Source organism: Musa acuminata, chromosome BXJ2-3 (genome assembly GCF_036884655.1).
Source record: "Musa acuminata AAA Group cultivar baxijiao chromosome BXJ2-3, Cavendish_Baxijiao_AAA, whole genome shotgun sequence".
In the NCBI taxonomy this organism is placed as follows: domain Eukaryota; kingdom Viridiplantae; phylum Streptophyta; class Magnoliopsida; order Zingiberales; family Musaceae; genus Musa; species Musa acuminata.
The window spans coordinates 2,556,398-2,578,010 of NC_088340.1; the positions used below are offsets into that span (position 1 = coordinate 2,556,398).

The 21,613-nt window shown below is 40.7% G+C and overlaps 4 protein-coding genes across 10 annotated transcripts; 1 reads left to right on the top strand and 3 right to left on the bottom strand.

Moving 5' to 3' along the window:
• Nucleotides 1-652: 652 nt before the first annotated feature.
• LOC103976980 (probable splicing factor 3A subunit 1) lies at nucleotides 653-5,396 on the bottom strand. 2 transcript variants are annotated; one of them, XR_001977293.2, is made up of 5 exons: nucleotides 5,259-5,396; nucleotides 2,813-5,033; nucleotides 2,409-2,727; nucleotides 1,737-2,288; nucleotides 653-942 (listed from the first exon to the last, which is right to left on the bottom strand). XR_001977293.2 is itself a non-coding variant. In XM_009392357.3 (3 exons), exons 2-3 carry the CDS (start codon nucleotides 5,006-5,008, stop codon nucleotides 2,458-2,460), a joined length of 2,466 nt encoding a protein of 821 aa, XP_009390632.2. In that variant the 5' UTR covers nucleotides 5,009-5,033; nucleotides 5,259-5,396; the 3' UTR covers nucleotides 2,272-2,457. The 2 variants fall into 2 exon arrangements, 1 of the variants encoding a protein (XP_009390632.2); XM_009392357.3 differs by lacking the exon at nucleotides 653-942 and having other exon boundaries at nucleotides 2,272-2,727.
• A 742-nt stretch (nucleotides 5,397-6,138) lies between these two features.
• Nucleotides 6,139-7,476, top strand: LOC135606886 (uncharacterized). The gene is made up of 2 exons (XM_065098231.1): nucleotides 6,139-6,806; nucleotides 6,923-7,476. Exons 1-2 carry the CDS (start codon nucleotides 6,434-6,436, stop codon nucleotides 7,411-7,413), a joined length of 864 nt encoding a protein of 287 aa, XP_064954303.1. The 5' UTR covers nucleotides 6,139-6,433; the 3' UTR covers nucleotides 7,414-7,476.
• A 123-nt stretch (nucleotides 7,477-7,599) lies between these two features.
• Nucleotides 7,600-12,242, bottom strand: LOC135606887 (large ribosomal subunit protein uL10c-like). Its single transcript, XM_065098232.1, has 2 exons — nucleotides 10,505-12,242; nucleotides 7,600-8,177 (listed from the first exon to the last, which is right to left on the bottom strand). Exon 1 carries the CDS (start codon nucleotides 11,085-11,087, stop codon nucleotides 10,521-10,523), a length of 567 nt encoding a protein of 188 aa, XP_064954304.1. The 5' UTR covers nucleotides 11,088-12,242; the 3' UTR covers nucleotides 7,600-8,177; nucleotides 10,505-10,520.
• Nucleotides 7,600-21,395, bottom strand: LOC135606885 (uncharacterized). 6 transcript variants are annotated; one of them, XR_010485004.1, is made up of 12 exons: nucleotides 20,214-21,234; nucleotides 16,722-17,016; nucleotides 15,444-15,656; nucleotides 15,124-15,204; nucleotides 14,960-15,046; nucleotides 14,765-14,860; nucleotides 14,575-14,628; nucleotides 13,376-14,493; nucleotides 13,215-13,263; nucleotides 13,086-13,125; nucleotides 12,564-12,927; nucleotides 7,600-8,177 (listed from the first exon to the last, which is right to left on the bottom strand). XR_010485004.1 is itself a non-coding variant. In XM_065098228.1 (12 exons), the coding sequence occupies exons 3-12, from the start codon at nucleotides 16,953-16,955 to the stop codon at nucleotides 12,779-12,781; spliced, it is 2,121 nt and encodes a 706-aa protein (XP_064954300.1). In that variant the 5' UTR covers nucleotides 16,956-17,016; nucleotides 20,214-20,262; nucleotides 21,273-21,328; the 3' UTR covers nucleotides 12,475-12,778. The 6 variants fall into 6 exon arrangements, 4 of the variants coding, with proteins under 4 accessions (XP_064954300.1, XP_064954301.1, XP_064954299.1 ...); XR_010485005.1 differs by lacking the exon at nucleotides 7,600-8,177 and adding an exon at nucleotides 12,395-12,479; XM_065098228.1 differs by lacking the exon at nucleotides 7,600-8,177 and adding an exon at nucleotides 21,273-21,328 and having other exon boundaries at nucleotides 12,475-12,927; nucleotides 20,214-20,262.
• Nucleotides 21,396-21,613: the final 218 nt, after the last annotated feature.

Genomic DNA, 21,613 nt, shown 5'->3' on the forward strand with positions numbered 1-21,613 from the left:
ATTTTGATCATAAAACATTCCCCAATGATAAACAAACTCGATCATAAAACGATGATATAACACATGCAGCCGACATCATATTTCAAGCAGATCCATGTGTCAAAATAGGATGTGGGAACAAATGATACGAGTGCTTTGACACATTAAGTCATCTCCTATTGGGTTGATTATCCTAATGTAATTGTTCAAAAAGTTAATCCCCACGGCAACTTCACACTGTAAAAAACCTCTCCGATGTATCCTCAATCCCATCCGAGAAAAAACCCTTCTCCCAATCGAAACTCCATACTAACTTTAAGCATCAATTACGCCACCCCCCCCCCCCCACCCCATAATCTTTTGTTGAATTCTTTATGATCTCCTGCACACCCCCAACTTGTGGCAATCTCGACAATCGAACTCGGATCGGATTTGAGTCCACACCACTTCTCGGACGACAACAGACCCAACATATTTTGCATTACATCCTTTGTGTGAGAATCTCCAAAGTCAAACCCATATTAGATCCCAGTCCGCATCACACGTGGGTGGCACAACCAATCCAACACGTGTCAAACAACCAGAATCAAGCTGCCTCAATCGAGCGAAAGATTCGATCGTATTGTCAGCACGATTGATTCAATAAATCCAACGCAAGGAACAACAGGCAGCATGGAGTGAACAGGGAGGATCAACCATCAATGCTGCGACTCCCATGAAACATTTAGGTATTTGGGAACCCAGAAGAAGGAACGTTACAGAGAAACAAAGAAACATCTAGCAGCCATACTCCCATAAAACAATTTAGATATTTGGGAACCCAGAAGAAAAAACGTTGCAAATAAACAAAGAAACATCGATCAGGCCATACCCCAGACTCTGCCAAAAGTTGCAGGGACGAACACCCGGTAGACATTAAAATGGCATGTTGCTCGCTGCACCAAGTTCTCTCAAATTCTTGGCCTGAAAAGATCATCAAAACCACAGCATGGGATCATCAATGCTGGGATCGCCAGGAATTCAGGAAGCTGCATTATGATGTCATAATGCCGTAAAAGTATAAACTTTATGCAAATTATGCAATGAGATATTGCTACGTTTATGATAAAGTAAGACCGACGGTCTTAGAGGTTTTTTTATTCAATTACCTTTTCCTTCTTTCCAAAACATTCAGTGAATATGCAGGCAATGAAATCAAAAGGAACCAAGTTGGAAGTCATCTTGGAGAATGAAACCACCGCTACAACTACTTGGATCCATCGACTTAAAAAGACTTGTTCATAATAAATTTTAATTATCAGGATTATCAAAACCATCGAAAATTTCCCATTTCATTATACCAGCTATTATCTGAATGAATGGTTTTTAACATGTCCAAGGATTTTCCTCCAATATAAAATGGAGAATTTATGATCAAACAGCTAACTATCCTCAATATATACCAGAACCTGGTGCAAAATGCTTTTTATAAGGCAGTGGAATAATGAAAGAACGTCTGTCTCAGGGGCAAAGAATCAAATTTCAATGAAAGAAAAAGAAACATCAACTGAAAAGAAAAAGGACAGTAAAGAAAAGGCAAAAACCCAAGGATGGATGGGCAGTTGTCAGAAATGGTCTGATAAAAAAAAAAATCCAACTTCCACCGTGATGCCATGCAAAAATACCCATGTCAAGCAGAGTCATCCTTGGTCATTCGAAGAAAGTTGAACATGAAAAAAATAAAAATAAAAAGAGAAAAAAGAAACACACGCAAGTACCTGAATTCCAAGCAAGGTGGATGGAGCTGACCTTAACGTCATACAACAGGCTCCTGCCACGATAGCATTTCAACACTATTCAGCATGCTAAGCTGGCAAAAAGTTACCAATATGCAAGAACAAGAAACCCTGAGTTATCATCAAGTGATTCCAGTGTGACATAACTTTCTATGTAAAAAGTTCAGCATAAGGGGCATTTAAGGAAAACAAAAGGTCACAAGAGCAGTTTATGAAAATGCATCTTCCTTCTGATCAGTACTAATAGACAATGCTGAAAAGTTCTGCTAGTGCATGAGAAAAAAACTCAAAGCCTCCTTGCAGAAAATAATTAATAGGATAGGGGACCTGAAGAATTATCTTCTCTGGAATATAAAACCTGCATCAGTTAGCTAGCAGATTAGAAAGAAAGATTCTGTAGTACATAGATATTGCACGCTAAACAAGATCTTTGATAGCAATATATCAAGCCATAACAGTAAGCTTGTTCTCTTGGAGGAACATATTCATATCAGCAATACGACTTAAGGAAACAACATCATCCGAATTGTAAATCTGCATTACAAAACCATAAAGTTCATCAGCATAGATAAGTTTCAAGCATCAAACTAGCAAGAACGTAAGTCTAATATTATGAATTACATCCCAACAGATTTATAATCTCAGATAACTAACATATGAGAATAACTGGACGAAGAAAAGTTCTGCTTGTTTGACAAAAAGCTTATCTCTTTCTCCCACCACGTTCCCTCAGAGCAAGGGTTAGAGTTTCTCCAGGGCCAATGTTATAATAAGCAAGGGTAAGATTATCCTTGAGAAAACCAGCGCGACCACTCAGTTTCTGTTTATTAGCAGGAAGCTGAACCTCTGCCGCAATCTTCTCCTTAAGACTGCCAACAGTCTCGGATAAAGACTGTACTGCAATCTCCAGAAGCTGACCTTTCAAGTTTCCTTCATCCACATTTGGAACAGATACAGAAATCCGGCTGGATCCCTGAGAAAATGAAAGGTGGGTTTAGCAATGTAATAAATACTTGTCATTAAAGTGAAAAATCAATAAACATAATTAAAAGAGATACCGGATGCTGGGCAAGGAACTGATCCTCTGCCATGAGTGAAACATCATCGACTCTTTGCCGTTTTGGTTCAGGTTCATCTGGTAGCGGTGGAGCTTCCTCTGGGGGAGGAGGTGGCGGCATTCCTTGTGGTGGAGGTGGCGGGGGAACCATTGGCATGTTAGGCGGTGGCATAGGCAATGGAACAAAAGGTCGAGGAACTACCAATGGTGTGAACTGGGATCCAGGAGGTGGAGGTACAGGGATGCTGGGAGGGTTCACCATAATTGATTGAGATAATGGCTGCTGACCCATCATAACATGCTGCGATGACGAGGTCATAGGCATAGGTGAAGGTCCAGGCCTCATGGATGGAATCATTGGGATGATTCCAGGCCTTGGAGGTGCAACAAGACCCCCACCAGCAGAAGGAACAGAATATTGGACTTGGTTTGGGGGGAATCGAGGAATATTTAACGCCAATCCAGGTGGTGGAGGTAGTGGGCGGACAAATGGTACCCCAGGTCTTGGTGCAGGTGCAGGACCTGGAAGTGTCCTCAAATCATTGTTATTAGCGTCAGTTTGTTCCTCACCAGAAAAACCCTGTGATAAGGCTTGGGTGGCAGTGCGTCCAATACTGCCTGAGTGCCCATCCCATATGACCTGCTTTGGCTGCTCATCTTTCTTTTTCTCAATCTCTGCCTTGACAGCATTGGAGACTTCTTCTTCAGTGGTACCAAAAATATCGGGACGAGTTCGTGCAAGCCCAACAATATTCCTAGAGATCTCATCATCCGGAGCAAGAGTTGTCTCCCGGATTTTGGCCATCATCCTCTCTTTCTGCTCCTTGTATTTGGGGTCTATGAGTGAAATGCGCATGTGCTCGGCCATCTCATTAATAGGAATAAGCTCATTGGTAATTGGTGAAATCACAAACTTGGTTGGATCTCTTTCAGCAGCTATCCTCTCCTCAGGTCTCTTCCAGTTCTTCACTATCCTCATAGGAGGCTCAGGCTCATCACCGGATGCCCTTGCTTCTCTCTTTTTCTCATCCGCACCATTCTTGTCAAGTCCTGTAGCCTTCATGCCTTCCACCACAAGCAGCATCTCATCTTCATCCATCTCCATCTCCATCTCCTTCCCTGGTTCAACTGTTTGCATTGGTTCCTCCTCATCCAATGACGATATCTTGCTCCTCCTAATGACTTCATCCAATGTCATTGGTAAGGGAAGCTCCTCATCCTCGTCATCAGCAAACTCAATGGTTTCAACAACAACAAAATCATGCCAATCAATCATGGCCATTTGCAGCCTTTCTTGCTCGATCTCATCCTCAGCCTTCTGCCTAGCCTGTTCCTGAGACCGCTCCCAGTCAAGACGGTGCAAACACCTCTCGAGCACTGTAGTCAAATCACTGGTGCTTTTCCGCAGCTTTTCTGTCAGTCCCGTTGGAGGCATCAGCACCTTTGAGTATGCATCTGTAAGAGTCGTGAAGAATGTGAACATGCTGTGGGTCGGTTTCAAGAAATGGAATTGCGGGTTGCTCATCTCTCGGCTTGTGAGGTTTGTCAAGAAGTTCTTCCCATTCCGAGCAACGAACTGTGCAGTGAGCTTAATGATATCCAACTCCTCCCCAGTGATCCCTTCTGGGAGCCTAACTGTGTACTGCTCGGCCTCAGGGGGCTCAAGAACCTTCTTTGGAGGAACTCTAAACTGAGCTGCAAGGTCAACCTTGGCTGTAGCCTCTTCAGGAGGTGCAGTTGCAGCTGCGGGGGCAGCCGAGCCATCAGAAGGTGCGGGGGCAGGTTCTGATGGCTGAGAGGAGTCTTCGGATGGCTGCTGAGGGGCAGCCTGGACCAGGGCGCGGTGCTCCGAGACCTTGTGCTGGTAGTAGGCATGGTAAGGGTCCGAAGCAGTCAAAAAGTTGAATTTGTTGTTGCCGGCATTGTTGGCAAGAATCCTCTTTTCAAACTCGGGGCCGTTCTTGGCGACGAAAGCCGCAGTCTTGTCTATGATCACTCGAATATCAGGTGGAGGGTGGATGATACCGATCGTTTTCGTATGCGTCGCGACTGGTGCCGGAGCCGGCGCAGGAGGGGACTGCTCTTTCTGTTCTTGCGACTTATTGGCGGAGGAATCATTCGAGACCTGGGCAAGGGGAATCGGGCCGAGGTTTCCATCAGCGGGCGGGGCCGGGAGCGACAAAATCGGGGCTAACATGGAGTTCCCTTGTGTTTCTTGATTCCTGTGGTTGGATTCAGGAGTTAGGGTTAGAACTCGAAGGAGCAGGGACCTAAAATTCCACAGATATGGAAGAACAAAGCAAAAGAAAGATCGTTCTATCCCTAATAAACGAAAACAGAGTTAGAATGAAAACACACAATAACCCCACGATTCAAGAAAGGAGGAACAAGAACAGACAAGAAGATGGAGCTGACGATAGAGCAAACGAGGAAAAATTGCGACTTACCGATTTCCTATTCGATCTGATGCCCAGTATGTACCCGTACAAGAGGGAACAGAAGCCCCTCGATTCCCCTGTCGATCGTCCAATGATCACGCACGCAGGAACCCTAGCGAGGCGCCGAGCGGATCGTCGAGGGCCGCTGCTCGATAAAGAGGGGGACTTGGTCGGTGATCCATACGAAGCAATACTTGGGCCAAAAATCCTTTGGCCCGTAAGGCTTCTAATGGGCCGACATATTCTAGGCCTCTTTGAGTATAATCTCGATCAGTACAAGTACGATTTATGCTGCGTATCTGTACATGCAGCTTTCGGAAGGCAACACTTACCATCTCCTTTAGTTTTCCTCTTTAATTCATTCTTATTATATATCAACATAGTGTTATGCGTGATTTACTTTTAATCCCATCAATTATTAATTGACTATGCTCTCTAGATAATTTTGTGTTTTGTTGTAGCTCATTCTTCTGTGTGCATGAGTGGTAATATGCTATAGCTAGAGCAGTCTTTGTGCCAAAAAAGGGAATATATATTTCCAGAGAGTTAGGGATCAATCAATTTCTGGGTTTAAGGACAACAAAATACCATTCTGTAACCAATAGAAAGATGAGATATAGGTGAGACATCAACATAACAATGATTTATATTTTGTGTCAAAACCAACTCTGCGTGCTGTCACGTCCATCATTAACTCGATGAACTTGCCCGTGTTGCGGAGAAGATTCATTCCATATACGGAATTTCCACGGAAGCTTACGGTTGAATTTACAGTATCTGACATCACAATTGCATTAATCCGATAACATGGCCAGGTACATCGGTAACACTCACTGTGGATGCTACGAGCCTCGTAATCTAGTCGTCTGATCAAGTACATTGAATCTAGTCGCTTTTAACCACGTTCGTTGCATTTGGCCCAGAGTACGGTCACACGATGCTTTTTCTCGTGAGGAGTAGCCAGTCGACCAGCGTCCCGTCGTCACGTCCACGAAAGCTCGGCACACGTGAAGGAGCCAATCCAGGAACGAGCTTTCTTGGACTTACAAGACGGAAGCGCGAGTCATCGTCGTCCCCGAAAACCCTGCCTATAAGTTGCCGTGCAATCTTTGCTCGAGGAGGGGATGATAGATACAGAGATATAGCTGACGATTCCGAGAATAACCTAACCAGCGAAAAGGCCAATGGCGAGGAAGTACAAAAGGGCGACAGCGCCGCTGGACGAGACGGCAAGAGCGCGGCTGTGGCAGGAGGTGAGCGGCTGTGTGTCAGTGGAGTCCACCACCTCCGATACGGCCGAGTTGGCGGACCTGATCGACTCGTTCTACAACGAGGAGGAGATCGACGAACGGAAAGGCAACTCCGGCATGGGATCTGAGAAGGGAGGTTATCTTACGAGGAGGTCGCTGGACTCCGTGCTGGCGGAGTCGGAAGCCGACATGGTGGCACACCGGATCCGAGTCGCGGCCGAGCGGGGGGTTAGCGCAGTCTCGCCGGCAGGAGACAGCTTCAAAAGGCGAGTTATGGGTTGGCTCCGAGACAAAGGATTTGATGCCGGTGTGTACTGTTACTATACATCATGATAAGATTATGTTCTGCATGGATGAAATCGATGCATTTAGATTCGATTTTAGGCAGGAGATCCAACATCTATTCGACAATAATCTTTTCAGGGCTGTGCAAGTCGTCATGGGAGAGAGCTGAGCGGATCCAGGCCGGCACCCACGATTACATCGACGTGATCGATCGAGGAGGAGGTACGCGCTACATCTTGGAGATCGACTTGGCCGCCGAATTCGAGATTGCCCGACCGACCCAGGACTACACTGCGCTCCTCCGGGCGTTGCCGTCGGTGTTCGTGGGAAGGCCGGGCGCGCTGGAGAGCATCGTGAGCCTCATGTGCGTGGCGATGGAGGAGTCCATCAGGAGCTCCGGCATGCACCTGCCCCCATGGAGGCGAAAGGAGTACGTCCGAGCGAAGTGGTTCAGCTCCTACGGAAGGAATTCTGCGGCCGGTGAGGAGGCCGACAGAGGTGCAGCGTCGAGGTCCGGTACTACGACGACGAAGCCTTGTAGGATAGAATTGCGTTGCAGAGAGGTGAAGGTCCGCGAGGGAATGCTGGCTGAGGAATTCAGAGGCACGTTAAATGGATATGGCTTTTAGCATTCAAATTATGATCGATGAATGTATGCATTGCCTCCTTATAGAAAAGTGGTTTATATGAAAGCAGATTAACTAAAATATCCAATCATTTTCTTGGGATTCTTGAAAGGGTTGGAACATATCATGTGCTACTCAACCTGATAGAATCTCAACAGGAAATACTCACATTCAATCAGTACAAAGTCAGCCAAAACAACTAAACTAATAAGTAGATGAACACATTCTGAATACCATGCAAAATTACATTAATTCGAGTGATGTTGAAGTATTGCCATAGTCAGATTTTTCGGCATAATCATCACCCAGCTGAACAGATTTCACAAATAAAGAACAGAAAAGTGGAACCACATTCAACTTGACCTCAAAGTTTCATCAGTATATCCATTGATGAACTCTTTTTTTTGCCTTATTGATTGATGAGCTTAACCCTGATGCAACTTCTGAACAAAACAGGTTTTAACCATCCTTCCCCTAAGCTGCATCAGAGAGGTTGCAGGAGAATTCTGCATTTGGATCCTTTCTACTCTTGCACATTAGCCAAAACTTCGGAAATGTAAATTTACCATCACTTGTGGTCACATTCATATGAAGTGGAAAAGTGGAAATACCACTTTTCCACTTCATGACCAAGGTTTCTAGTAGATCCATGAGTGAGTTCATGAAACAGGGCACACGTGGTACATCAGACCATTAACTTCTATAATTATTAGGCCAATTAAAGAAACTATACTGGTGACCTAAATAAAGAACAACTGGACCATAACCTGCACACAACAAAAATGAACTTTAGACTAAAGAAAGAAAGGCATAAGATATTAAGATAAGCAGCTGACAAAACGGTTCATAGAAACATGCATAAAATTTTTAGGCCACCATCGATGTATGGCCATTATGATTTCGGAGTTCTGGTCAGTTTTGCCAATAAAGGACTTGCTGTCATACAGATGTTCAACCAAAACAACTGTTCACTATGTTAGTGAAAAATAAATTAGGCCTATATAGATCGCAATGAAGATGAAACTTCAATACTATTCATCTTCACCATGATGAATTGGTGGTGGATAGTTTCATCACCAGGAAGGTCTGCACCACACCAACAAGAATATTTGGGGACTAGACTGTTTTTTGAAGATCCCCTGTTTCATTTTAATGTTAAAACTGGAGCAAACCAACCAGGACAGCTGAGATATGAATGCATGCTCTATACAACAAACTTGTCCATCAAAATTTTTTTTTCTCCAAATTTTTGTATGTAACAGAACATTGATCCAACCCAGACACTATATCAATGAGAGCCTTATGCACTAGGTTTGTCGTTTTAATATCACAACAACCTCCAATTTAAAGCAAAAATTGGAACCCAGACTGGAAACATTACATCAATTTTCATTTTCCAATTGATATACATATTGTTCTAAGGCCACTTGATCAAAGGGTGTATCAAAAAAGTGAATCCAAGAATTTAAATACAATACTTATTTGGCCAACAGGTAAAGGTTTCAAATGGGAGAAAAGCACAAACAACTTGAAAAGGATCTTAATGACAAGTTAACATCTTATTAGTCCGAATTTTAAGGGTCGGAACAGAGGTAACAACCAGTCAGAAGAGAGAATTATAATTTCCATGGAAAAATAGGACAAGCTCAAAGCTAGAAAAATGAAATCCAACTAAACAATAACATTAACTGAGTTTACAAAAAGGTGACATGTATGCGAACAAAATGAAAATGTTGTAGAAAACTCATCATATCATTAAAAACATGAACTAGCATGAGACCACCTTTTTATCTTTGAAATGACATAATTTAGTCTCAGGCTTATATATGACTTTGTAAGCTCAAACATATCTTCCAAATGAAAACATCGCTAACATGTGATACCTTTGGAAATTTTAAGCTTTTGAAAAGATTTCTGGTTTTACCATGGTGAATCTTCTATTAGCCCAACCCATGACTGGGCCTATTAGCATTCATCATAACATGCATAACAAACTGGTCGATACTAGGCTGTATTCAGCTGGCACTTAGTTGATCATATGCCCAAGTATATTCATGAACAAAATACATCAGTTCTTGGTTATGTCCTGTAACATGCAATGATGTTCTCAATCAGTAAAATCCAGACTACAACTGGGAAGGAGGGACCTCATTTTGCTTAGATTGTTATCAGTGGCACAATCAACTACCATGCAATCTCAAAGAATGATAGTACTTCAAGAGGCTCACCCCACACTGAACAGAGCCTAAGATAGGATGGTCAACAAAGGCGTGGAAGGATTTAGAGATGGGATGGCAGCATGATCAAGAAAACAAGGCCAAAACATGTTTAGAACTATTTGAATGAAGGAAAAAGGAAATGGTTTTCTTATGATTAAACCTGCTAGCCTGTAACCCGACTGGTCATGGTTTATTATTATTATTATTTGAACTGCCCCCTAACGTCCTCTGTAACAGTAATCATTTAAGATAATGGTATAGCTCGGAGTAACATTAATTAGTTTGCCCACAGAAGCTGGAAGACATTGCAAGGAAAAAGGCTTTGACCTAAGTAGGGATCAGTAGTGGCAGCTAGTCCATAAGAACTATCAGATTGGATTTCCAAAGAAATTAAGAGAACTAATTAACAAGAAATTTAAAGCCAATTTTCTCTCCGATAGAGCAACATCCCAATTTTCTATCTTATTAGATCCACATTTTGTGTATAGCATGCTAGATATGGCACAATAACTCATTAACGTGACAGTAGGTCAAAAGGTTGTATTAACCTCTTGAAACACACATCAGTTGAACATTTTAGCGAGCATCTAGCGATCAGATAGAAGCACCAATTGGGTGCCAAACCAAATTCACTGATTACCTTTCTATAGTAGAAAGTCTACTCCATGTAGAAATCTTAATTGTCAGTGGTCCTTATCATCGGAAACTATTCTTATACAAAGAAGTGCATTTTTTTTAGTAAGCAATGAATTTAGACCCTAAAAGTAATCTACCCATCGACAAACTGTACTAAACAAAATAATGTGAATTCAGAACCGAGCAGTATCAAACTACAGAACAATAAGACAAAGACAAGAAGCAACGGGAAGACATACGACAACCGTCGAGCTTCTATTTCTCGGAGGTGGCAGCGGCTCCTTCTGCAGCCTGATCGGCATCCCCCTCGGGAGCCTGCAAGATGCTGAGAAGGGACACGGCGGGCGTCTGCAGGCAGCCAAGGAGGTAGGCGTACGACTCCATCCGCGTGGGCATGGTCTCCAGGGCCAGGAAGTTGTCGGGCCCGTAGAGGCGGCCCTCGAAGACGGCGCCGGTGAAGTCATTGAGGGCGAGCTTGAAATCACGCTGGAAGTCGCGGCAGGGCTTGAGAGCCGGGGGGATCTCGTCGGAGTGGACGAAGAGCCAGGCGTTCATGCCCTTGGCGCAGGGCCGGAGGGATTCCCACCGGGTACCGGCAATGGCCTTCTCAAGCAGCGTGTTCTTGGCCATGACCAGCTTGGCCGCGGGTGGGAGCGCTCCCCGGAGGGCCTGCAGCTGGCGCACCGTGAGGCCATGGCACCAGATCCCGGCTAGGAGGTGGCAGTTCTCCAGTTCCCGCCGCATCATATCCTGCTTCATCCGGGAGATCGCCGCGCGGATCGGCGGGAGAGAGGTGGCCACGGCGGACCGCAGCGACGTCATGGCTACAGAAGCCGCCGCCGATGCCAACCAAAAGGGAACAACGAGAAGGCGTACGTGACTGACAGCCAAAATCCTAAATCTAAATAAATTGTCGCGAGATTTAAGCCCGGTTAAGCAACGAGCAAAATGTCGCTAATTAATCACATGTTACCCTTTACCGGTTCGAGATGGTAGATTACAATATTGTTAGAAGTCGTGGGTGACTATTATGGATGAGAAGAGCGACGGTGAGAGGTGAGGGCTACTCGTCAGTGTCGACGTAATTGCCGAGCAATAAAAGAGTCACTTAGCAATTACGTCGATGTAATAACGACTTCACTATGCATTTGTATCGGCGTTAATACAAATGCCTAAGAGCCCTTTCGTCGCTTAACAATTGCATCGATGCCAATACAATGAGCGACCCTTTCACTGCTTGACAACTGTGTCAACGCTGACGTAAAATAACACCATTCGATAATTGTGTCAACGTCGATACAATTGCTAAGTAATCTTTTCATCACTTTGCATATGCGTTAGTGTTGATACAATTGACAACTGAGTAATCCTTTCACTACTCGATAATTGTGTCAACATCAACACAGATACAGAGCAATTAAAGGATTGCTCACTACGTCGATATTAACGTAATTGTTGAGCAACAAAGGGACCACTCAACATTTGCATCGATGTTAACGTAGATGCAAAGCGACACCGCTCAATGATTACGTCGACGCAAATGAAAATGTCGAGTGACCTTTTCATTGCTCATCGATACAAATGTATGAGGAAAGGATTATTCAACAACTGCGTCGACATCGATACAAGTACATCTTATCCATAGCAACTACTTGCAACCCCCAATAGCATCACTGTTTACTACCATCACTAATTGAAACGTTAAAATTATTTTTTACCTATTATTTTTATATTTTTATTAATTAAACCAATGATGTTAGAATAAATAACTCTATATGCCTTACTTTTATAATTATGAGGATTCTAATATAGATTTTTTAAATCTAAAAACTAAGATGCTAAACAAATATGACTATGCAATAATATGTAACTAGCCCATAGATGATCGATGCTTTAAAAGGCTTATCATTCAATCACAGCCGTCCATGTCTAACATCAAGGGTAAGGCTGATGGATTTTATTTATTGGAGCTCGCGATAGAAGTGCTATCAAAAGAAAAAGGAAAACATAAGTTATAAGCACCTCAATCATCACAAAATCATCTCCACACTACATCGAAATAATGTCAGAGAGTAAAAGTTTCATTTTATCCATGTAGAACTCGCGGATAACCATCAAAAGTCCGCACACGATGAAGCGATGGTGGTATACATAAAAATACAGAAACATTTGTGTACAATTAATTAGCAGGAGCATCGAAACAAGTACAGAATCCTAAAAACAATTATATTTGCATTAGAAGACAAAACATACATTCAAACAAACTTTGATAAACAATTATGTAATATAAGTACTGACCTTTTTTATTCACATTTTATTAATCAGCCAATAGTCCCCTATAGATCAACATAGAATCCAGCACTTCATCCTTTGTTTACACGTCTTCCTTGTATGTGGTTGGAATCATTGTTAACTCCTAGTAGCTGTTGGTAGTTGGACATCACCTTTACCAATCATTTGCACACATGATAAGTACAAACAAATCATTTGATATAGTTGTGTTATAGTTGGCACTAAGTTATAGACAGCTCGAGAGAAGATTTTGCAAGCCACAGCAAGCCAGGATCATTTCTTTTCAACACCAAGAATGTCTCGGCTCTGCCGATCTCATCAGATATGACATCCTCACAGAAGCCGACCAAAGTGAGAACCTCCATTGCAGCTGTTTTGAAGCAGATCAAATTAGTCCAAAGTATCATGTGAAACAAAACACCATTCTAGATCCCCACTGAGAAAAATGCTGATTGTATGGAAGTGATTAAACATCTGAACAATTTATTAAATTATATGATATATGTTGTTTGCCACATTCATACTGACCTTTATAATTTGCCACATTCCTCTGGAACTGGGGATTGGCCTAAAGGATAAGAATACACGATTAAAGATCTAAAGTAATGTCAGATCAAAAAGGAGGAAAGTGCAACCAGAAAAAAGGAAGAAAAGCACCTTTCTCAGTCTTCTGAACTTGACCTCATCTGGGTGTTCTATTACGTTCCTATGAGCACACGCAAGATGGACACAATAACTCCAGTTGAACAAAACATAGCATATATCATATAATTTAAGGCATCAACAGGAAAATTATAAGAAAGTTGAGGATAAGAAACCTGATAATCCTGAAAAGCGTTTGAAGAACTGAGGTGGCCTGTAAAGGTGTTGCTTCTGATCGTAGGATATCAATGGCTCTCTGGAGACGGGAACAAAAAAGAGCAGCAGGTTCTTCAATTCTTTGTAGCTCTTGATTGTCCAAATCATTGACATGGTCAACTGCCATCGAATTTTCAGTCGCCAGTGGCCCTTCAGCACTTTGTTGCAACCTCTCATAATCTCCCAAAACCATGTCTTTAACAAAGCCATCCAGATCAGGCTCTCTACAGTGTTTTCCCAGATGCATTTCTTCCATTTGTGCATCCAAGAGTACATTATTCAAAGAATCATCAGGATCAGGTTCAGAATCTCTTGGATTGCTTGTGTCTACCTTGTTTGACCTGGTACCTGTTGAATCAGTCTCCTTGGCTAATTTAATATCTTCACCACCTAAGGTATCATCTGGATCAGGTTCACTTCTAGACACTATCAATCGTCTAGCATGGGAATCATCAGGATCAGGTTCAGACATGTTCTTACTATCCAAGCAAACATCGAGGTCAGGTTCAGATTCGTTCTTTTTATTAAAGGAATCATCAGGGTCAGGTTCAGAAATGTCCTTATTATCCAAGGAATCATCAGGGTCAGGTTCAGAAATGTTCTTATTATCCAAGGAATTTTCGGGGTCAGACTCAGACATGTTCTTATGGTCCAAGGAATCATCAGGGTCAAGCTCATCAAGCATATCAAGCATTGATGATTTCGAAAATGGTCTCCTGGCATCCATAACCATATCCACAAGCATGGCATCATTCTCTGAAGTCACCATATCATCTGGGTCAGGTTCAGAAAATTTTCCCTGATTATCCATCAGCTGGCTATCATCAGGATCAGGTTCCTTGGATTTAACAGGCATGTGGTCGTAGATAGAAGCATTTGCCATTCGGTTATAGGCAGCAGCAATCGATGATGCACGTGCAGAAACTAATGAATTTGTTGCACCCCCAAGCTTTTGACCACTATTCTTGCTACTCAGTTCGACATAATCCTCCTCTTCATAATGATCAAGGTATTTGCGACCGTTCAATGTGTGACTTGTGGATTTTGTCCAGTCTAGGCTAGCGGCTTCTTCATTTAACTGTGATCATATCAAATAATTCAATTAGAAAAAGATATTGACAAAGGCCCATATATCTTCTTAATGGGTTCACAAGGGTACCTGCTTGTTTAAAGCAAAGAAATTAGAATCATGTTCGGAGTACACCATGTGGGCCTGAAATAAATTTTTGAAAGAAAGAAAAAGGGAACATAAGAAACCACTCTTAACAGGTTTAATTAAATGACACAGTCACAGAAAAAGCTGTTACAATGAAAGTGGAACCAGCTTAAGTTGCCAGGAAAGAACATACAAGTTCATGTAAAAGTGTTCTTTTGATGCTTTCATATTTTCTAAATCCTTGAAGATCATCTGTACGCAATCGAAGACATATCTCTTCCCCATGATTCTGCAAAAAACAAGTTAAAAAGAAAAGTAAAGCAAAAACAAGGTCAACCTTTCTTCACTTCAATATTATCTATCTATAAACTCACAGCAACTTGGTTACCTTATTAAATCCCAGAATGCATTTTGGACTTATTCCTACATATCCCTCAGGTGCCATTTCACTCATAATACCAACCCGCCACCGATGCTGAGAGAAAAGGCAAAAGCATCTTATGAGATAACCATGTAACTAAATAATAAAATTTATCATTAGACAATTGTTACCTTATTCATGATAGCAATAATCCCAGGATCACAGGCAAGCATGTGCATTCTTCTCAGAGCCTCAGATGGTGGAGGGTTCAACTGACATAAATAACAGTGAAAAAGGTGAACAAGGGTAACTATCATAACTACATGTACTGCCTTTTATGTCATTCAGAAAAAAGGTCAAAAGGGCACACTTCAGTCTGTTGTAGCCATCACGCAATCACCATTAAACATGAAACACCAAGAGGATTCCACAAACATTACAACTTTCAAATAAATGCCTAAAAAATTAATAAAACATACTTCTTTACTAAATTTACAGCTCAAGTAAATACCTCAATTCCTGGAATCTGAAGTGTGCGAAATTCACAGAAAATGTAGGTTCCTTGTGGAAGTTTCAGAGAAGCTTGAGGCCTATATATCGTTCTCTGTCTCAATCTCTGTTCCTCTTCAGCAAAACCAGCTATCCTTAGGTCAGGTTTATTACTGTTATGAGAAACCTCATCGACCTCATCACTAAAAACACCCATCATCTTGATAGTCTTTCCCTGCAAAGATAAACACAAGCAAGCAATCATCTTCACCATGCTATGGCTGTTAAACAAAATTGAACAAAATGATATATAGTATACTATCCAGAAAAAATCTCCAAGTCAGTAATCTCAGCGCATTGGAAGATGATATGATACAGATTTTACTGATCCAGATTAGTAGCCTGTCTGGTGAGAATAAGCTTCTAATGTTCAAAATTTTTATCATGAATACAGGATCCAACTGATTTTGGCTTCTGCATATAAATACAATAGATGCTGAAAGAATACCAGGTTTCTTTATAAGTATTACTGCATTGCCAACTAACAAATTTTAGAATATATTAACCCATATATATCTGTGTGGTTGTTCTATAGTGCATTTATCAGTCTTCATTCACTTTAAGGATCAATTATGGCCACATGTCCAAAGATGGTAATGCAATTTTTGTGGGTTTCAATTAGTCACTGATTCAAATCTGTAAAGATCTGGCAAGGGAGGCCGGCTGGTAGGAAATGCACTCTCAACCCTTGCAGGTGGTGTGCCAAGAGCAGTCAATCAGCAGTAACAGAATCTTAACTAGTGATGGGAGCAGCCACTGAGAGAGGAGCCCATTTAACAAGAGTGTCTGAAAGAGTGTGACAATCTTGGAAGGAGTCTGACAATCAAAGAAGTCTATCTGAAAGGAAAATTTTTACAAGTCTAAGAAAAGGCTGCCAGGAAGATATGACTTTAACAAGAGTGTCCCACAGGATACTACAAATTGCTTGACGTATCTGTTTTGAACATAATACTTGCACGATTACTTATCCTACAATTACCTTACAATATAGATTTGGTCTCTCTGTTATCTAATGTACAGTAACCACAGGCAAGCAGGCTGCAGTCAAGTTATATTAACAAATTTGTTTGGCACTAACAAACACAGCATAGTTCAAAAAGATAAAAAGTTACAGGTTGATACTTAGGTACAAAGTAATCCACAGGCTTGAGCCAACCAATATTAGCATAATTGTTGCAACCTTTCCCCAAACTAAAAAATAATAACAATAATTCATGCTGCAGTATGAATGTAAATTTACCTCAAGGATTGCTGATTCTCGCAAGCTTAACATCGAGTGAACATCAGAAAATGGGCTGAGCATTTTTGAACCTTTGTTATTCTTTTGTGGAACAAAAAGTCTCATAGTATCAGGTCTGACATTAGTCAATTCCTGAAGTTTCTGCCCAAACTCCTTGACATTAGAATCTGGGTTGACATTTACATCGAACTGCTTGCCTCTCCAAATTACCAGAATGTTGCAAGATTGCTCCATTTCCACAGAATATGAACTTGTGAATATGCTGCTAAAGCTGCACTAATTTTTTATGTATTTCCTATAAGAGAAAAAATGCAACCATAAAAAAATAAAAAGTCTTGTATATTCACTTGAAATAATTCTATGAATATTCATACAACAAACAAGTGCAAGATACTCTTGGAGGCCAACAAAACCACAGTTGAGCAAAAACAAACGGCAACGAATGCAAAGGTTATAAAAGTGAAAGCTATAATCATTAATAATATGCATAATATCACCAACCTTAGTGTCAAATGTCATTTGAACTTGAAATCCATTAATAATTTATAATTTTTATAATATAACTTCAAATAAGGCTTTTAAGTTCACTAAGTTGTAAAATTATGAGCTGTCACTCAAACTGCAACCCTTCATTGACCTAAACCTTAATCGAAAATGGTCCAACTGATTTGAACCTAGTAGGTTTTTAGCTAGAACCCAACTGGCCAGCCATCAAATTTGCTTAAAACTAGTCTGGAACCACCCTAAACCAGCCTAATTGGGCTTAATAAGGTCTAGTTTGGGCTTAACCGGCTTGAACCAGACAAGACAAGGTATATTCAGAATCACTCTGAACAGATCCGGTTTGATTAGTTACAGCGCTCGCACCAAGCCACAGGGGTCCACGGGTCAACCTGCACGTTGGGCGCATGCATTGGGCTACTATGGGCTGCAGGCGTAGGCCATAATTGAGCTAAAAGAGGTCGGGTCGAGCTCGATCCAAGGCACACAATGCTAGGCCGGGCTGGAATGGCACATAGAGGCCCTAGACCAGGGTCATATGCACCGCACATGGCTGCACAATAAAAGTGGGCGATGGATTAGGCCTTAGTGGCGAGCCACACATGGGCCTTAAGCTCTAGGTTGCGCCAGCCTGCACTAAGCTGATGTGAATGGGTTGCATTGGGCCTCTCCGGGCTACATCACATCATTGCATGGCACTGGGGGTTGGACCTGAGCCACCATGCTAGGTCGCTATGCGTTGCTTGAGCAAACCCACGCCATAGGCTCTAGGTCACCTCAGGCCGAGCCAAAGGTCTGGGTTTGACCAACATCCAGGCTGGGCTCAGGTGCATGCAGTTTGGTCTGATCGGATCCAACCAATTGTCACGGACTTAGCTTGTTTTGCCTAAGTCATGCGGCACCCTTGCGTGTCAGTCCGCAAATGTCAGCCTCCCCAAAGCCTCCTATTGTCCCTTAGGACTAACAAAAGAAAGAACGGGTTAGAGAGAACGCCTCACTCAGGATCCATAAGCAAACATATCCGAAAACACTTCATAGACAATGCAAATTACAAACAGACTTTACAAGCTCTAAACAGTTGCACAACAAAGGGTAAAATGATCCACTACAGACTGAGAATCTCTCACACGTGTCCAAATGACATAACCTTTATTTACAAGCCTAAAGCGGCCACCAACCTAACTAAAATGGGACTATTAAGCCTTCGACCGTCTTTCTACATGCTGTACAAAGCATGAACATACCAAAAGACACGGACATACATAAGCATTACATCAAACATCTTGTTTAGAAGTTTGTCCGTGACACAACGGTGGCTCTAGTCAGACTCAATCCGAACTCATTTTCCCTGATTCCAATCCGATTTCAGTCCCTTTTATTTAACAATATTGTTAAATAATTAAACTAATCAATCTGATTTAATAAAAGACGTGGATAAACACTATAAAATTATTAAATAGTTAAATTAACATGCTAAATTAAAGGAATTAACATGATGCAAAATGATTATATCATCAACCTTAAAAAGCATTCAATTTAAGATAAAACGACATGGATATCATGAAGTTCATTAATTAAACTCTACTAATCATGATTTAACGCTTAAACTGATTAAAATAGCATTGAAGCTCATAAATCATGATCTTGAATATCGAGGATTAATTTAATACCCAAAAATCATCATTTAAAAATTCCAAAATATAAACTAATTGAAGGAACATATAACACTTTTAATTCCTAAAATTTGCAGAAAATATAAATCATCATTCTCAATTAAAGAAAGATAGAGGACCTACTTTTCAACAAGACGATGATTCTCCACCTCCTTCCCGCTAAAAGACAACAAACGAGGAATAGGAGGGGGTACATCGTCTTTAAATATGAGGGAATAAATGGCTCTCCCGAAGAAAATAATTAATTAATAATTTTTTGGATCAATTAATTAATCTCATTCAAAATCAGTCAGCACAATCAAGGATATAAGAATCAATCATTAATTTTTTTTTCTTCTTAATTAGATTGTTCAATCAAGGAAATGGATTAATCATATACGGTAGAATTCTAACATAGAAATTTTTATTTTCGGAAAAGAAAGAAGAATATCTCAATCATTACATTGTCATTGATTAAACAAATCCTCTTGATGAATCATTTACGATATATAGCTCTATGCAATTTGACCATAAATATTCTGAAAATTAAATGTGACCTAGTAAGCTTATGGATGTAGTGCAACAAAACATGGAGCACATTGAAGCAAATCATATAGTAGATATTACATGTTTGTTATTGACAAAGCAACCCTAGAAAAATGTCACCCAAAATCACTTATGATATATAACACTTTTGATTCGTTGCAGAAAATATAAAAGAAAGAGAATCTACTTTTCAACCAGGTGACAATCCTTCTCCTCCTCGTTATTTCTCGTTGACTGGCAACAAATATGGAACAGGGGAGGGTATGTCATCTTAAAATAAAAGGGAATTGAGGGCTCTCCAAAGGGAAATAATTAATTAATTATTCAATTAATTAATTTCATTCATAATTTATCAGCACAATAAAAAAAAATAAGAATCAAGCATTAACTATTTTCCTTAATTAAATTTCTCAATCAAGAAAATAGATTAATCATATAAAGTAAAATCCTAACATGAAAATTTTTATTTTTGGAAAAGTAAGAAAAGTATCTCAGTGATTACATTTACATTGGTTGAACATATCTTCTTGATGGATCATTTATGATATATAGCTCTGTCCAATCTAACCATAAATGTTCAGAAAATCAGATGTGACCTGGTAAGCTTATGGATGTAATGAAAGGAAACATGGAGTACATTGAAGCAAATAATATAGTAGATAGTACATGTTTGTTGTTGACAAAGAAATTTTAGAAAATGTCACCCAAAATCCAGGATGTCTAACCATGAACTATAGGTGCTGACAGAAGCTAGCAATTCATTTGAAAAATAGTAGCCATGAGCTGGAAATACCTAAAGGAGCTCATGCAATCGGGAATCGTGTTATATGCCAGTCAGCAAGCTGAAAGATCATCTAGGGTAGTAATTAGTGAGAACAACATAGAACAGAACAACATGTCTTCAAAAAGCAAAGTAACAATGACTCCACACAATGAAATTTAAAAAATTGCTGCATAAATATAATCTTTTCTAATTCTCAATATTCATATGCACTTCTAAAAAACCTCGAACAAGATTTGCACAAATTAACAAGAAAAGTGAGAGAATTTAAAAGCTAGGCGTCCAACATCTTAGACATGCATTAATTCAATGCAGGGTTCTGCGGTCACTGGAAGAACTTTCAATTCTTATCTATAATTTAATTAAGTTCCCCAACAAAATATCAAACTAGCATAATATCAATCCATAACATCAGTTCCCATTTGTAAGGATAAACCTTATCATTGTCTTCAATCAAAACCTACCACACGTCCACCGGTTTGGCCTCTTAAAATCCCTTTATTTTGCACTAAAGTAACTACAGTTCCTGCCGATAAGGAACTAAGAAAAACAAAAGAAACGAGGTTCAATTTTCAACTTTCGTTTCAACAAGATACACGAAAATTTCGACTTAAGAAAGGTCTTAAGGGGCTACCTTTTATCGTATAATTAAACTACAACTAACTTTATTTTCCCTAATTCTCACAATAAGTTCGCGATCAAGAAGGGACTTCTCCGAATCCTAACGATGCTAAGATCAACCCAACCAAGAATTCGTACGATCCAAAAAAAAAACATACAATCGATCAATAGCACAGTCATCTAATTTTGAACAAAATTGAAACCATAGAGGTGTCGAAGATCGATCTTCCACCGCAAAAGTCCCCAATCGAACAAATTCAGATCGTCGCGAGATACAGGAATAAAAGAGAATCGGCTATACTGACACAAATACAACCAGCATGTACAAATTCGATCAATAAAGATCCATAAGCAACTATAAAGCGTCATTTTGGGACGCGATTAGACGATATCAGAAACCCTGAAGAACACAATTATCTTTTACAAAGAAACAAAAGGCGGTGAACTTACCTCCTGGCGATTAATGGTGACGAAACCCAGAGGAGGGGTTTGTGCTTCTTCGTGTGTGTATATATATATACATATATATATACATATAATATATATATATATATATATATATATATATTTGTCCCGTGAAGGAAACAATCACCTGCGGTGAGGGTAGGATTTCCTTTTGAACGAGAAACTTCGAGTTCTTGGGCCCTTCGAGAGTTTTCTCACTGGGTTTGGATTAAGAGGGGGTGGCGGTAAGAACACCAGAGCGAAGACGGGGGGACACGGACTCACCCGAAAGTCAACCGCGCATGTTAGCATCAGAACGAAGGATACGTCAATACTGAGCTGATATT

Coding starts and splice junctions, on each gene's coding strand:
- LOC135606887 (XM_065098232.1), bottom strand. CDS start 11,087: ATGACGTCGCTGCGGTCCGCCGTGGCCACCTCTCTCCCGCCGATCCGC.
- LOC135606885 (XM_065098229.1), bottom strand. CDS start 16,955: ATGGAGCAATCTTGCAACATTCTGGTAATTTGGAGAGGCAAGCAGTTC. Junction 15,047..15,123: donor TTATTGCTATCATGAATAAG/GTAACAATTGTC, acceptor CTTTTCTCTCAG/CATCGGTGGCGGGTTGGTAT. Junction 14,494..14,574: donor TCTTTGCTTTAAACAAGCAG/GTACCCTTGTGA, acceptor ATATGATCACAG/TTAAATGAAGAAGCCGCTAG.
- LOC135606886 (XM_065098231.1), top strand. CDS start 6,434: ATGGCGAGGAAGTACAAAAGGGCGACAGCGCCGCTGGACGAGACGGCA. Junction 6,807..6,922: donor AGACAAAGGATTTGATGCCG/GTGTGTACTGTT, acceptor TAATCTTTTCAG/GGCTGTGCAAGTCGTCATGG.
- LOC103976980 (XM_009392357.3), bottom strand. CDS start 5,008: ATGTTAGCCCCGATTTTGTCGCTCCCGGCCCCGCCCGCTGATGGAAAC. Junction 2,728..2,812: donor AGTTCCTTGCCCAGCATCCG/GTATCTCTTTTA, acceptor TCATTTTCTCAG/GGATCCAGCCGGATTTCTGT.